At 39.1% G+C, this 13945-nt stretch overlaps 1 protein-coding gene across 1 annotated transcript in view; it reads right to left on the reverse strand.

Moving 5' to 3' along the window:
• The window catches only part of LOC139738657 (uncharacterized), a 35706-nt gene extending 26886 nt beyond the window's left edge, over positions 1 to 8820 (reverse strand). The window contains exons 1-8 of the mRNA XM_071649271.1: positions 8727 to 8820; positions 6242 to 6409; positions 5576 to 5677; positions 4902 to 4952; positions 3949 to 4119; positions 3150 to 3226; positions 2225 to 2332; positions 1368 to 1491 (exon numbers count right to left, since the gene is read on the reverse strand). Coding sequence (XP_071505372.1) covers positions 1368 to 1491; positions 2225 to 2332; positions 3150 to 3226; positions 3949 to 4119; positions 4902 to 4952; positions 5576 to 5677; positions 6242 to 6409; positions 8727 to 8741 — 816 coding nt within the window. The 5' untranslated portion in view covers positions 8742 to 8820. The remainder of the gene's footprint in view (positions 1 to 1367; positions 1492 to 2224; positions 2333 to 3149; positions 3227 to 3948; positions 4120 to 4901; positions 4953 to 5575; positions 5678 to 6241; positions 6410 to 8726) is intronic.
• Positions 8821 to 13945: the final 5125 nt, after the last annotated feature.

Genomic DNA, 13945 nt, shown 5'->3' on the forward strand with positions numbered 1-13945 from the left:
AACGAGCATAATTATGGATGCAAATATAACAAAAGTCAAGAATTTTGTCCGAACAACCCCTAAGTTCCAAACGGTAACTCTGTGATCTTCTTGTGTGCTCTTTGTATGTAATCTCTTAACCAAGCCACAATTTGCTATGATTCTTTCACAAATTTGTGATTACTGCTTTGAGTCCATGAATGAATATAGTAATCAAACTAACTAAAAATTTGCGAAGCTATACAATCAATTAAAACTCCACCATGTTAATATTCAGAAAGTGCTTAAGTAACAATAAATTCACAACAGGAAAACATATCCCATGCTTAACATAAGGCAAGTGCCAAAATGTGTCTCGCCCTTGTGGTGACCATCCACTCCCCAAGGGACATCTACCATCCAAGTTTGGTCACAAACGGACCTATGGATCAAAAGATATGACCCATAATAGAAACGTGCCATAAAAACTTAACATTGGGCTCTAAAAGTTTGTTCACCCATGCTTGTGACCATTGACCTCGTGGTGACCATCCACTCCCCAAGGGACATCTACCATCCAAGTTTAGTCACAAATGGAGTTATGGATCAAAAGTTATGACCCATAATAGAAATGCGCCATAAAACCTTAACATTGGGCTCCAAAAGTTTGTTAACCCTGCTTTGTGACCTTTGACCTTGTGGTGATCATCCACTCCCTAAGGGACATCTACCATCCAAGTTTAGTCACAAACGGACCTATGGATCAAAAGTTATGACCCATAATAGAAACGTGCATAAAAACTTAACATTAGGCTCTTAAAGTTTGTTGATCCATGCTTGTGACCATTGACCTTGTGGTGACCATCCACTCCCCAAGGGACATCTACCATCCAAGTTTGGTCACAAATGGAGTTATGGATCAAAAGTTATGACCCATAATAGAAACGCACCATAAAAACTTAACATTGGGCCCTAAAGTTCATTGACCACTGCCTGTGAGCTTTGACCTTGAGGTGACCTTCATATATGGTAAAATGTGAAACTTTGTATGACCCCTCTTCCCTCAAAATGTGATTGCAATTGAAGCCCAGAGTAAAGAGTTATTGAAGTTTTTGTAGCGTTACGGACAGACGACGGACGGACCTTCGGACGACGGACGGACGGACGACAGGCGACGGACGGACGGACGGACGGACGACGGGCGACGGACGGATGGACGCCGCAGGCGATGCCTTAGTCTCCCCTCACCTCCGGTGGGCTTAATAAAAAACAAGCAAACATATCACATGTATATATATTATAAGGAAATCGATTTGATGCCTGCTTCATTTCTTGCAGCCATGGAAACATCCACTCTTGATAATATAAATTATGTTACAGATAGAATGACTCTGAAATTCTGTGCCTACCTCTACCAGCCTGATGGCGCTCTTCTGACTGCTCATGTTGCCGCGGCTGGTCAGTCTCTGGGGCAGCGTGACCTCATTGTGCTCGCCGTCCATCTCCGCCTCACTCTCAGACAGCTGACCGGTGCTTGAGGGGGGGGGGGGGGGGGGGGGGAGTGGTGGGGAGGGAGAGAGAGGGGAGATTTACAGTGGGTTTTTTTGTGTGAATGTGGATGGATTGGGGAAAGGGGGTGGGGTCTACTGGATTGCAAGGTTAGGTTGGTCAATTTGCATGCAGTGCGAGTGGCGGTCACGGCTGTCCCTTACACATTTCAGAAGTGTATTTGAAATCATTTATCTACCTTTTTTTTTCTTGATCATCAGTACTAAATAGAGCCGTGTCTCTACAAATGCAGAATACTACTTCCTACAAGATAAAAGCACAATTTATTTTTTGTGTCGATTCATGACTTATGATGACAATGCATTGTACGTGCAATTTTAAGTCAAACTGGTCTGTTCTTATGTTTTTGTTTTCAAAATTCGACACAAGATGATTACAATAAACTTACCATATGATCTGATTTGTAAGTCAAACTGCAGTGGTATTTTTTGTTTTTGTTTTTGTGTTTTGTGTTTTGTTTTGTTTTGTTTTTCAAAATTCTATGCAAATTCTCTTTAGAACCCCATCCCATCCCATTTGTAGTTGAGGATTCAACCAACTTCTAAATCCTAGACAGTATAAAACCCAACTCTCACACACACACACGAGAAAAGCAATTATATTCAACCCAACCACGCAAAGTACAATTAACAGACACACATTACTCTCTTTCTTCAAAAGATTTTGTTTTTCCCTCCATCACCATGGAAATACTCACTTGAGGAAGAAGTCGCTGACATCTTGGTATCGACCCAAGTTGGGCACTTTGCTCTGGAGGAGTTTCTTGGTACTGCGACTCATCCCCATGGGAACAGCCTTTATTGAGCTGTTATGAAAGAAGCAACAATTTGTTACTGTAATTAGGCAAACAGCAGTTGACAAGCAGTGCGTTTTCTAACTTACACTTGCCAGAGTGCAGCACTCCATGATAAACGTACCAGAACAGCTAAAATTCGCTAAAATATTTGGACAATTCTAGAGAGCAAACATGGAGATATACAATCATGTTTATTACATGCTCCCTAATAGGCAAAGGTGGTTATAAAATTAGAAAAGTGGTCCTAATAGAAGTTGGGCCTCAGCTTTCATTAGGACCACTTTGTTTTTGGATATCTCTGTCATTTCAAAACCATCTCTTCAAATGTAAGCACTGTAACCACAGAAAGAAACATTCTACTCATACTATGGAAGACAGCTAACATTGTCTCAGCTCAAAATTACACCATAAAATTAGTGAAAAGAGGGTGCAATACTGCCATCCACTTGTCAAAAACTAATATGCATAAACTGAACTATTTTCTTGGGTCTCAGCTTAGATATTTCCCTTTAACAAACTGTTTTCTCTGATGAATGGATATTTGAAAATGAAAATATAAAATTTCACCCATAACCTCATTGGAAACCAATCTTCATTAGACTTCAAATGATAATGCAGTGACTGAATACTGAGCTTGTTAGTAAGTTCTAGAGCTTCAAAGTCCTGCAGTTTGCATAATTCGATTTGTCAGAAAGCAGATTTTGTTCTCCATATTATAGAGGTCATAAAACATCAAATGCAGCATGTAAACCTGACATACATGGATTCTACACAAGACCCCATCCCCCCCCCCCTCAAAAAAAGAAAAGAAAAAGTAAATCCTTACTAGTGCCTGAACTCAATCATCTTTGTGTCAGCGTTGTAGTTCAGAAGCACACATCTCCGGATATCATTCAGATGCACCTAAATGACACATAGCACACGAAAATGGGATTTTAATAACAACTCAAGTAAGGTCAAATACGACAGACAAGACAGAATTAAGGCAAAGAATCAACCCAAGATCATGACAACGTGAGAAACTGATAGCATTTTCGTAATGTGACAATTAAACAACCAAATATTCAATAACCAAAGAAGAATAGAGAAAACAGGAGAGTTAAAAAAATAGCATATTAATTCTAGTGTGGATTTTCGCAAATAAGATTCCCTCACAGCTTTGATGACCTTTGCTCTGATCGCTGTTGTGGTTTTATGTAATATCAACGTCGTTGTTTAACTGTATGCAGAGCCTTACATACTGACTAAAATTCTAATATGCACAGTGTAGAAGGTAGGAAAACATAACTTTCAAATATGGAATATCACAAATTCCTGCTGGGGTGACAAAACCTTGCATCTAAAAAATGTCAAAAGTTCAGGGGAGCAAAAAAAAAAACATGGCAACCATAGCACTACAGTAATTAGACTCGCCTTTCCTTTGACAAGCCGTGGTGGACTAATTTTCTTTTTTTTTGGGGGGGGGGGTGGGTGGGGTAAGACAATTAGTTTTTGGATAGGACATTACATAACTGATTACCTGACAATCAATCCCCTAAAAAGTTATTTTCTCCAAAATTTGAGACAAAGGTCTCATCACCCCACCAACAAAATGGAGGTTATGGCGGGAGGGGACGAACAATCACCTTGTTGACGTTAATGGAGGGAAACATGTTCTGGAACATGGTGGTCATCAGCTTGAAGTGGACAGCGTCCCCGTTGAAGTTGTTGAGCACCAGGAGAGGGTGATGGAGGAACTGGGAGGCATACATACTCGGCTTCTTCAGGGATGATACCACATCCTTGGCTAGAGAGTACTGTCAAAAAAAGTGATTTATAATGTACTGTCACGTAATCTGTGATTGGATGAATAAGCATCGGGTGGCATTCCATATTTGTCAACCACAATTACCACGTACTCCTGTGCAGAGAAGCAGAAGTTACCGGCAAATGAAAATTAATCAGCAAAATTGCACTTCATTCCCTGCATAGAAAGGTAGATGATTCCCCATGCACTATACTCAACTACATGCACATCAAATGTGTAATTCATACAATATTTCATTTAATATATGATACATTATCACAGCAAATCTGGAAGAAGACAGGGATGACACTATAGACACAAGGATGACTTTCAAAAGAAAGAAAGAAAGACATACAACTTGTACATGAGGAGCACTCATATACAGTAAATCTCTAGCACACTGCCAAGAAGTTTGTTCTGATCAAGAAGAGTTATACTTTCTTCTTTCATACTCTGCTTCTGGGAAGAAGAGGTGTCCTGGTGAATATTCATATCTCCTGGAAAGATCTGCAATGCACGTCACACTCAGAATAATTGCAGTCAAGTATGTTTTGGCTTTTTGTTGTTGTTATTGTTTGGCATACCTCTTTACATTCTTGACAAGGTATATGAAAGAACCCTGAACAAATAATTTTACATCTCAGCAAGGATGGTTATTACAAATTATACATTTTGTGGAACAATCATGATTATTCACAAAGTCTCATGGAAATTCCAACATTGGTGACATATTTTGTAACATACATGCTAACAATTATAAATTTTTCTTTCTTTCTTTCTTTTTCTTCTTACCTGAGCAACTTTAAAGGTGAGTGTTGGTCCCCTTGGTAGTCTCATCACTCTCTGCAAAGTTGATAAAATGAAAAAGTTAATCATAAAACTTCTCTCAATATCTTTCTTTTGTGATGTATGCATTTCAGTGGCTGACATGCTCTGCTGAGAAAAGAGAGAAAAAACAAACAAACAAGCAAACAAAAAGCCCACACATACGGAAATCTTGCAATTGAATATAACACTAGTACTCTATTTTAGAAATTATCAAAATGACACTGACTGCATACTACTTTCTGTGTCTCATTCTACTGGGTACCATTCTACTACAGGCATCTCCTCTTATAACAAAGTCCTTTGAACCGCCAGTTTTCTTACATTATATTGAAATTTCGTTATATCCAAAGCAACTAAAGTGTATAAAGATATCAGGATGATAACTTTGGACTCTGAAGTTTAATTCCTTGTATTCAAAATTTCATTATAACCATGTTCACTATAATAGGAGTGTACTGTACCCTCTTGCCAGGCACAAGTACACGTAGAATGCACAATTGGGCAAGCAATATGAATGGGCACTTGCTTGTTCCAAGTAAGGGGCCCTTGCCCGATTCAACATTGGAGCCCTTGCCTGATGCAACACTGGGGCAAGAGGATAGAATATCTTCAGTATTGCCCTGTTCCCCGTGACTCACCATGTGGATTGCTGCTTCTGTCTTTGTGAAGGAAATAAAATGTGACACCCCGAGAGGGCCGGCCACACCAACAAAGTCCTTCAGTGTATTCTTCTTGCGAGCCTAAAGACGAAACAGAAGTGGCAGGGCATAGAGAAAGGAGGACAATGAAATCATTTCATACAGCAACTTCATATTTCTCTGTCTATGCAAATTTTTAAAGAGATGCGAAGTAAAATTGAATTGAATTGAACTGAATTGAATTGAACTGAATTGAACTGAATTGAACTGAATTGCATTGAATTGAACTGCATTAAATTGAATTGACCTGAATTGAACTGAATTGAATTGAATTGAATTGAAGGCATGGAGAAATGTGACCCCTCCTTTTTAACAGAACATGGTCGAGGGGGAGTGACATAATGCAGTAGAGTTTGGATGGCATCAGTGTTTCAATGGTCAGACACCAATGCAATGGTACACATAGAATGCTGCAACTACATGTACACACTTTGTACCACATTCAACTTTCATGCATGTTGTTGTGACTTGCTGACTTGTAACCACAGAATATCATCAGATGTGTTGCTTGGCAGAGCAAGGTTTGAGCACCTAAAAAAAGTACCATAAACACATACATATGTATAGCATGATGAAAAGGATTATTAAAATGCAAAGCGTCATTACTCGAAGACTGGAGGCAGTGTAGGGTTCCAGGACATGTCTCATGTCCAGCACAAGTTGAAGGACATTCTTCCCGACTGTCCCACGGTTGAAGACAAATGTGTGAGGGGCTTTGCCATATTCATTCTCCACCAGAGCTCGCCTCTTCTGGGCAGCTTTCTTTGCCTTGCTCTGCATCATAAATAAAATTTAAAAAAAAAAAATCAACAAGGATGCAGGATGACAACAACCATGATTGCTGGCAGTGACCATAATTTCAAGCTCAGGATGCCATGAAAATGAAAAAAGGGGGCTATATGTTTACTTTAATTTGAATGAGCATGTGCACAACATGCAAATCATATAGAAAACTGACCTTGTAAGATCATTTTGATTAGTGGAAGCAGAGCCATAGACAGATCAAGAGATAAATGTCCACAAATGTTCAGAAAAATATACACAAAATCTTACAAAGACTCAACTCAAGAGCTACAATTTCTGGGTCACAGTAGATTCTCTAATACTCGAGTGAAGGTACGACACAAAATCATTTTTTTTTTTCAGACATGTGGAACTCTGAAAAATTTGGCTGCAAATATCTTGTCATCCTTCTTCTCCCTGGCCATCAATTGGGCTACCATGCACCACTGCACCGGGTAGAACTCTATATTCTTGTACCACACTGCCGTATAGAAAACGGGCTTGTACTAAGTTGTAGATACTATGTACATCGTACATGATACTATATTTCTGAGAAGGTAATAAATTACATGCACAGATGTTTTCAAACCGTCTGGACGACCAAAAGACAAAATAAAACAAAATAAAATGATCGCTGTAGGGGCTAGGATGTAGGGGCTAGGATGTGGGGGGGGGAGGGGGGGGTAGAGCATCATCTTCTTAATTAAGATGCCATGTTTTGTGATGACCAATCAGCTGCTGATCAGCCTAATGTTTTGTTTTGTTTTATCAAGGCTAAACTTAAGCGATTTATGACCCGTGGCCGTGATGACAGTGTCAGTGAGTAAGTTTAACAGTGTACATGGTGTATGGCCAGATGGCCGTGGCTTCAAAGTCGGTCTCGGGTTTTAGGCATACATTTCAGTTCGGGAAACCCACTCACAAGGGGGGCCCCTCCTTATAAGTAACCCGTCCCCCTTATAAGTAACCCCGTCCCCCTTATAAGTAACCCCCGGGGCACCCCTTATAAGGAGTCTCCACGCTTTTTTGCAATGCAACGCGAAAATGAAAGGACTGCGGCAATTCGCTTGATTATGTCCATAAAGCTTCACAAGTTTCCTAGTTACTCACGAAATTTGAGCAAAATCGGTTCGAGGCATCATATCTAAAATCATGGATTTAAATGCGATGTCAAACGACCCATGCGAATGCTGAAATGCGAGCGATTACTGGCATGAGTGTCGCCAGGCGCGGCGGCGCGGCAATGCTTGAGTGCAGACGTGGCGACCGAGTACGACCGTACTCAGTCGCCACGTCTGCATTCAAGCATTGCCGCGCCGCCGCGCCTGGCGACACTCATGCCAGTAATCGCTCGCATTTCAGCATTCGCATGGGTCGTTTGACATCGCATTTAAATCCATGATTTTAGATATGATGCCTCGAACCGATTTTGCTCAAATTTCGTGAGTAACTAGGAAACTTGTGAAGCTTTATGGACATAATCAAGCGAATTGCCGCAGTCCTTTCATTTTCGCGTTGCATTGCAAAAAAGCGTGGAGACTCCTTATAAGGGGTGCCCCGGGGGTTACTTATAAGGGGGACGGGGTTACTTATAAGGGGGATGGGTTACTTATAAGGAGGGGCCCCCCTAACTGCGACAGCCGCCACTGCGTGTGGCGGCTGCGCCGTGCTCCCATAAAAGATCTTCATGTTGAACAAACGGGTGCCTTTGCGGCGCTATATTTCCTTAATTTTTCAACAGAAACTACTAGGAATACTTACATGGGTCGATGAAACCTAAATGACTATCATCGGCGACTGTTTGATGCATTTCATTGCTTGTGATGCACAAAATGATGTCTTATAAGCAGCTCACCGATGTTCACAGAATTCACAATCACTTGCACAAGCGCACAGAATACTTAGGAACTAACATAAGCGAAACTGCGGGGAAGCCGCCAGGACCGCGCCTAGCGGCGCGGTCTCCGGGGCTAGTGGGCCCCCCTTGTGAGTGGGTTTCCCGAACTGATTTAAAGAGCATCTAAAATTAGACTATATTTATCAATGCATTTTCTACAGTATAAATTCAACTGAACCTAGCCCATGAGCACTACTAGGTAAGCTCTGAAAGTTAACATTGGCTGATTTTATACGAGCATTGGACGCGACACGGGTCTGTCTCTCTACGAAAAGTAAGAGTTTAATACCACTCACACTGATATCAGTACATGGGACTATTGTTAAGTTAATTCCCGACCAGGTGCGGACTTCTCTATCACCATTTGGCAGCGCAGAATCCAGACTGACATTGCAAACAGAATTATCATACCTTTTTGCGAGCCATTTCAGGAAGTACTCAGGCTGTGTAATCCTCAACCAGGAATTCTTGTCTCGAATCTTTTCTAGCAATCAAATCTTTTTTTCCAGCGAGATCTAACTCCTCACACGACGAGCACGTTGATCTTTTTAATTGACCCAAGTTTGTACATAGAGGGCGTTTTGTCTTTCCCTCTGACGACTGCGTTTGCAGTGTATTATAGTAATATTTTGTGTCATTACAATGTAAAATTATTTTCATTTGATTGGTCTGAATAAAGGCTATAAAAAGCGTCACAAAAAAAAAGTTTGCCGACTTTTGCATCATGACTAATAATAAACTTTGCAACTTATTGACAAAAAGGACTATTTAAACTTGTTTGATGATACTCTTATGCCTATCGTTAGTTACTCATCATTCGCAGTTTTCGCTAAAAACTGCTCATTTCATCTTGCTTTTTCTTGGTTGCGTCTCTACCTCCTCTTCCTGTTCTTCCTCCACTTCATCGCTATCTTCATCATTTTCTATAATACATTCGTTCTCACTAAAAACGTTGTTCAAGAACATTCGTGAGTTTGCAAGGTCACAGAGTTCTTTCTTATAGTGCCTATGTATGATGAGGTAGGCGAAGTCTTCTCAGACACACACACACAGAGTAAGAAAAAAAAATGTTTAATGTGGGTTATTAAAGTGAAAACTGATTTTGCAATTCTACTGTGTGTGCTAATTTTCTGTGCTATACACATGCCCTCCCTGAATGGGAAATCGCATATATCAGGGTTATCAATTTAACGCTTTTCACTTCAAACACTACAGCAAGGGGAACTGCATTTGAAAAATTGGTAAAGAAATGTGCAAGTATCACTGTTTCCCTTCTCTATCAGATCTTCAGTCGTTCGTTTTATTTGTTTGATTGTTTGGTTTTCTGCATCTGATTTTTCATTTTCTTCAGGCTCTACGTGGTCATAGTATTCTTCTTTCTTTAGGATTTTTTTTTTAAAATCTAAAAAGGGCATTGAATTCCTCACCAGCGACTGATCTTTTTTCACAGTTTCATTATTTGGTTGTGTTATGAATTTCTTTTCTTGGGTATTCATTCTATTTCTTTTTCTTTCTTCTTTTTTAAAGGGAAAAGAATGAAAATTCGACGTGGCTCAGCACAATGAAAATGTTAACAACAACTTTCTCATACACTGTATAAATCAATGTAGGCCCTAAAGCGTAAACGGTGAAAAAAAATGCAGATATACTTCTCTACTTCTATTCATTCTAGCTTATACCGTGTACTGCAGCCAATTGTTTCGGGCAATGTTGTTCTGTACGGTGTGTAATTCAGCAGTTTCCTATCTTTTAATGACATGACTTCAAGTCTCTGAAGCTAATTTGCTGCATGAACAGTGTTGGAACTTTAGTTTATTTTCAGTACACCCGAAACAAAAATAAATTTCATGTATGAAGCAGTTATAGTAGATAGCTGTCCTCTGCAAAGTGACCACTGCAGTGGTCATGAGCACCCACACATACATAATACACACAAGCAGACATGCAAACAGACAGACAGACGCACACACAGACACACAAACACATAATGTAGCACATGATATACAGTACTTCAAAATGCTCCACTATAGGCCTTCGTCTTGCTTTATGATTAAACTCATTAACAGTACAGTTCGGTTATTGTTTCAGTGTCTAGACTGTACATTATACCTTGACAATCATACTTGACATTTGAATTGAACTAAATTGAATTGCACCGAATTAGATTGAATTGACATGACTTTAATTGAATACTAATAATGAGCTTATTACGTTTTGAGTCTTAAGATTTCAGTGGGTAGTTCACTGCAATAACATTGAATGTATACCACCAACCTGCAGCAACAACAAAATGTGCTGAAGAAGGTGGTGTGGGATGATACACGATAATTAATACACTGTATTGATATTGACAGGTCTCATTATTGTAATATATTACACAGACATAACAAACGTAAAAACATTAAAATCGGCTTGGCTTCACATAAACTTCGAGGACATTGTTTCGTCAGGGCTGTGCAACATAAGGACAATTAGGCTACCTATTGCTTGAGAACGAAACGATCGTATTGAATTATATTGGCAGACATGAGAAAGCTCAATTTACGGTTAGAGGCATTTATTGCAGCAGGTGGCGACCTGCTTGACACATAGGTTAAAATGACGAACTGAAATTACCGACGAATGATAGTTTATGATCAAATTAATTATTGTCATAAAACATTTAAAAGACAAACTTTGTGCTTGTTAGGATAGCCTTCAAGAAAATGTTGCATTCAAAGGGCCTACTGACTCTCCAAGAAGAACCGATTTTTCAGGTTTTTGAGTTAATAACAAACTTTCATGGAAGTGCCATTTCAGTTATAGTGACAAAACTATTTCATGCAAGATAAAATGAATGTAGTAAGTTCGGATGGTACGTTCCATCATCTGCACTTTGGCATGACAATTTAATCAATTCTAAATAATCGTATAAACTTGAATTATGGTATCTTTGCTTGATGCAATACTATACAGGATTATCCATTACTACAATAGATAAATTCCGTTCATTGCAAAGAAATGACGCTCAGAATTGCTTTAAAAAAAACCTTTATAACACCCGCGCACACACCATTATATTTTTAACCATTAAATTGTGAAAATAAAAGACGTTTACGCTTTTCAACTTCGTCAATTCATGTTTAATCATAGGAGCAACCACCACCTATTCACAATATATCACGATATCATTTCATTTCATTGAAATAGAATGTAGGCCTATTACCCATCGACGATCCAAGAATTTCATCTTCCCCTCAGAACCGTATACTAAAAATACATTTAAATAGTCTATACTGGAGATTTGACATAACTCAGACTACAGCTTAACAGGATCCCCTAAGTTCATTTTCATTTAGTTAAATATAAACCAAGGAAATACTTACTGTCTACATACAAATGATAATAATGTAATAGCGTAACGACATTCGCGCTTTCACCTAAAATGGACACAAATGCAAAAGAAATGTGTAACAAAACGCTGTTCAGTTGGGTAAAAATGAAAATACAAAATTTTAACTGTCTTAACTGTCAGATTCAAATTATACTGTGCTCAATAAGTTCGTTCAATTGACATTGTCTTTCATTTGTGTACGCAAAAGAAATTCAAAATTCAAAAATCAAATCAAATCAATCGATAGATCAAATATCAATAGGCAAAGAGGTATGTCGACAGTATTGCAATCTTAGAACAAATATCCGATCGTGATTGTTACGTATGCACTGTTTTTTTTTATCGTCTGAAAGAATTTAAGGAAGTCTCTTGACTACTGTGGTAACACCTAGGGATGCCATCGGCAAGCAACTCATACTATACTGCCATTTTGATGCTACAACCACAACAAAATGTAATGAGAGAATTAAAAGAAAGAGCTAACCAAGAAAAACATGTAAACTGCATGAGCAATGATGAGCCACTTCGTTAATGAAAACATTATTCCTTTTGTGTGTGTGTGTATAGTTAGTGAGTCGCTCCAGTTTGTTTGTTGTTGTGGGTTGTTGTTGTTGCTGCTTTTTTTGGGGGGGGGGGGGCATTGTGTGTATGATTATAATGTTGAATTCTTTCCATGAAATAAAATTGTAAATAGGCAGCCTACTGATGATGATGATAACACAGATATCAAAATACAAATCTCAGCACTTTAAACCAAATATCTCATCAGGGGATTTTAAGTGTAGGCACTATATACAGCCCAAACACATCAACACAATACGAAGACCATTTCTTTGCTGTAACTTGCTGACACAATACACCTCCACTATAGCAACTGCACTGTCATTGGCATCTCGTCGCAAGGCATGGTGGGAAAAACAACGCATTCAAAGTTAATTCAAGCTATAGGAATGAATCCTCGTTAACCAAAGAAGTATATTATCGTAAGGCGCGGTCAGACTGGCAAAAGATCGCGAAGTTTAAGATCGCGATCTTTAAGATCTCGAAGTTTTGCCAGTGTGACCGCAAACTTCCCGCGAAACTTCTCCCGAAACTTCTCGATCTGTTTGCGGGCGGTGTCTCGGAAGCGCGAGGCCATTGTCATGTACAGATGTGCATTGTTACGTCACAATCACTAGCCATCGGACGGCGCAATCTTTCTTGTGTGCGTACCAATGGCCCAAACTTCGCGATATTAAACTTCTCGATCTTTCGCCAGTCTGACCGCACCTATTGTTTATATCAATGCATCTGATGATTTGGCTATCAAATTTGGCACAGCTTGTTGTACTTTTGATGGACAGTTGCGCATTGCTAGGAATTCCATGGTAAGTTGGTCCTGCTAGCCCAAGCTACTGGTCTCATAACTGGCAGACACATAATAGTATACTAAATACGACGGTATATGAAAAGTTTTATGAGTATCACAATAACTCGTCATGCTCGTTATTCCGAAAGTTCGTTATAATTTTGAAACACACAAATTCCTAAATTCCACCTATAGATGTTCATTAATCCGAAAGTGAAATAGGGTTCGTTAATCCGAGCGTTTGTTGTGTTATTTCGAATGTTCGTTATTCTGAAGGTTCGTTACTCCGAAAATGAGAAAAAGTGCGTATAAACGAACCTTTGGAAATACGATTTTTTTTTTCGGATTAACGAACCTAATATCATTTTCGGATTTACGAATCTCCAGAATAATGAACCCGTTTGGAATAACGAATTGTGACAGCGGTAATAACTCCTTGCTGGTTATCATATCGATTATAGCGTGCGTAATATCTGTGGGTATGATATATTAGTTAATTGTACATGTAAGGATATAATGTTAACTTTTCTTTGAATAAAGAAGAGAAACGCCGCAATAGTTGGTTGTTACTTTGGTGTTTTTTTTTTTGTCCTATCCATTTGCTACCAATACAACAAAAAGAAACCGAACATCGCATCTTTAAATCCGAAGAAAACATCTTTACTTAATAGCATTTGTGTGTGACCCGTGACTGTGTTTTCTATGCATTTGGGGCTAGTACGAATTATAGAGCTGTTTAAAACAGTCATATAAGCGACGACCAAAAAGTGTGTAGCAAGCCGATTTCATTTCTGCATTAAAGGCATAATTTACCATTTGCACTTGAAATAAAAACCCAGCATTAGTTCTTCAGAATAGTCCTGAAACGTGAATTAGGGATAGAAACAACAAATGTAAAAATTGAACCAG

The sequence above is a fragment of the Diadema antillarum genome, unplaced genomic scaffold (genome assembly GCF_040938485.1).
Source record: "Diadema antillarum isolate AM-2024a unplaced genomic scaffold, OU_Dant_1.0 seq00000763_RagTag, whole genome shotgun sequence".
Classification (NCBI taxonomy): domain Eukaryota; kingdom Metazoa; phylum Echinodermata; class Echinoidea; order Diadematoida; family Diadematidae; genus Diadema; species Diadema antillarum.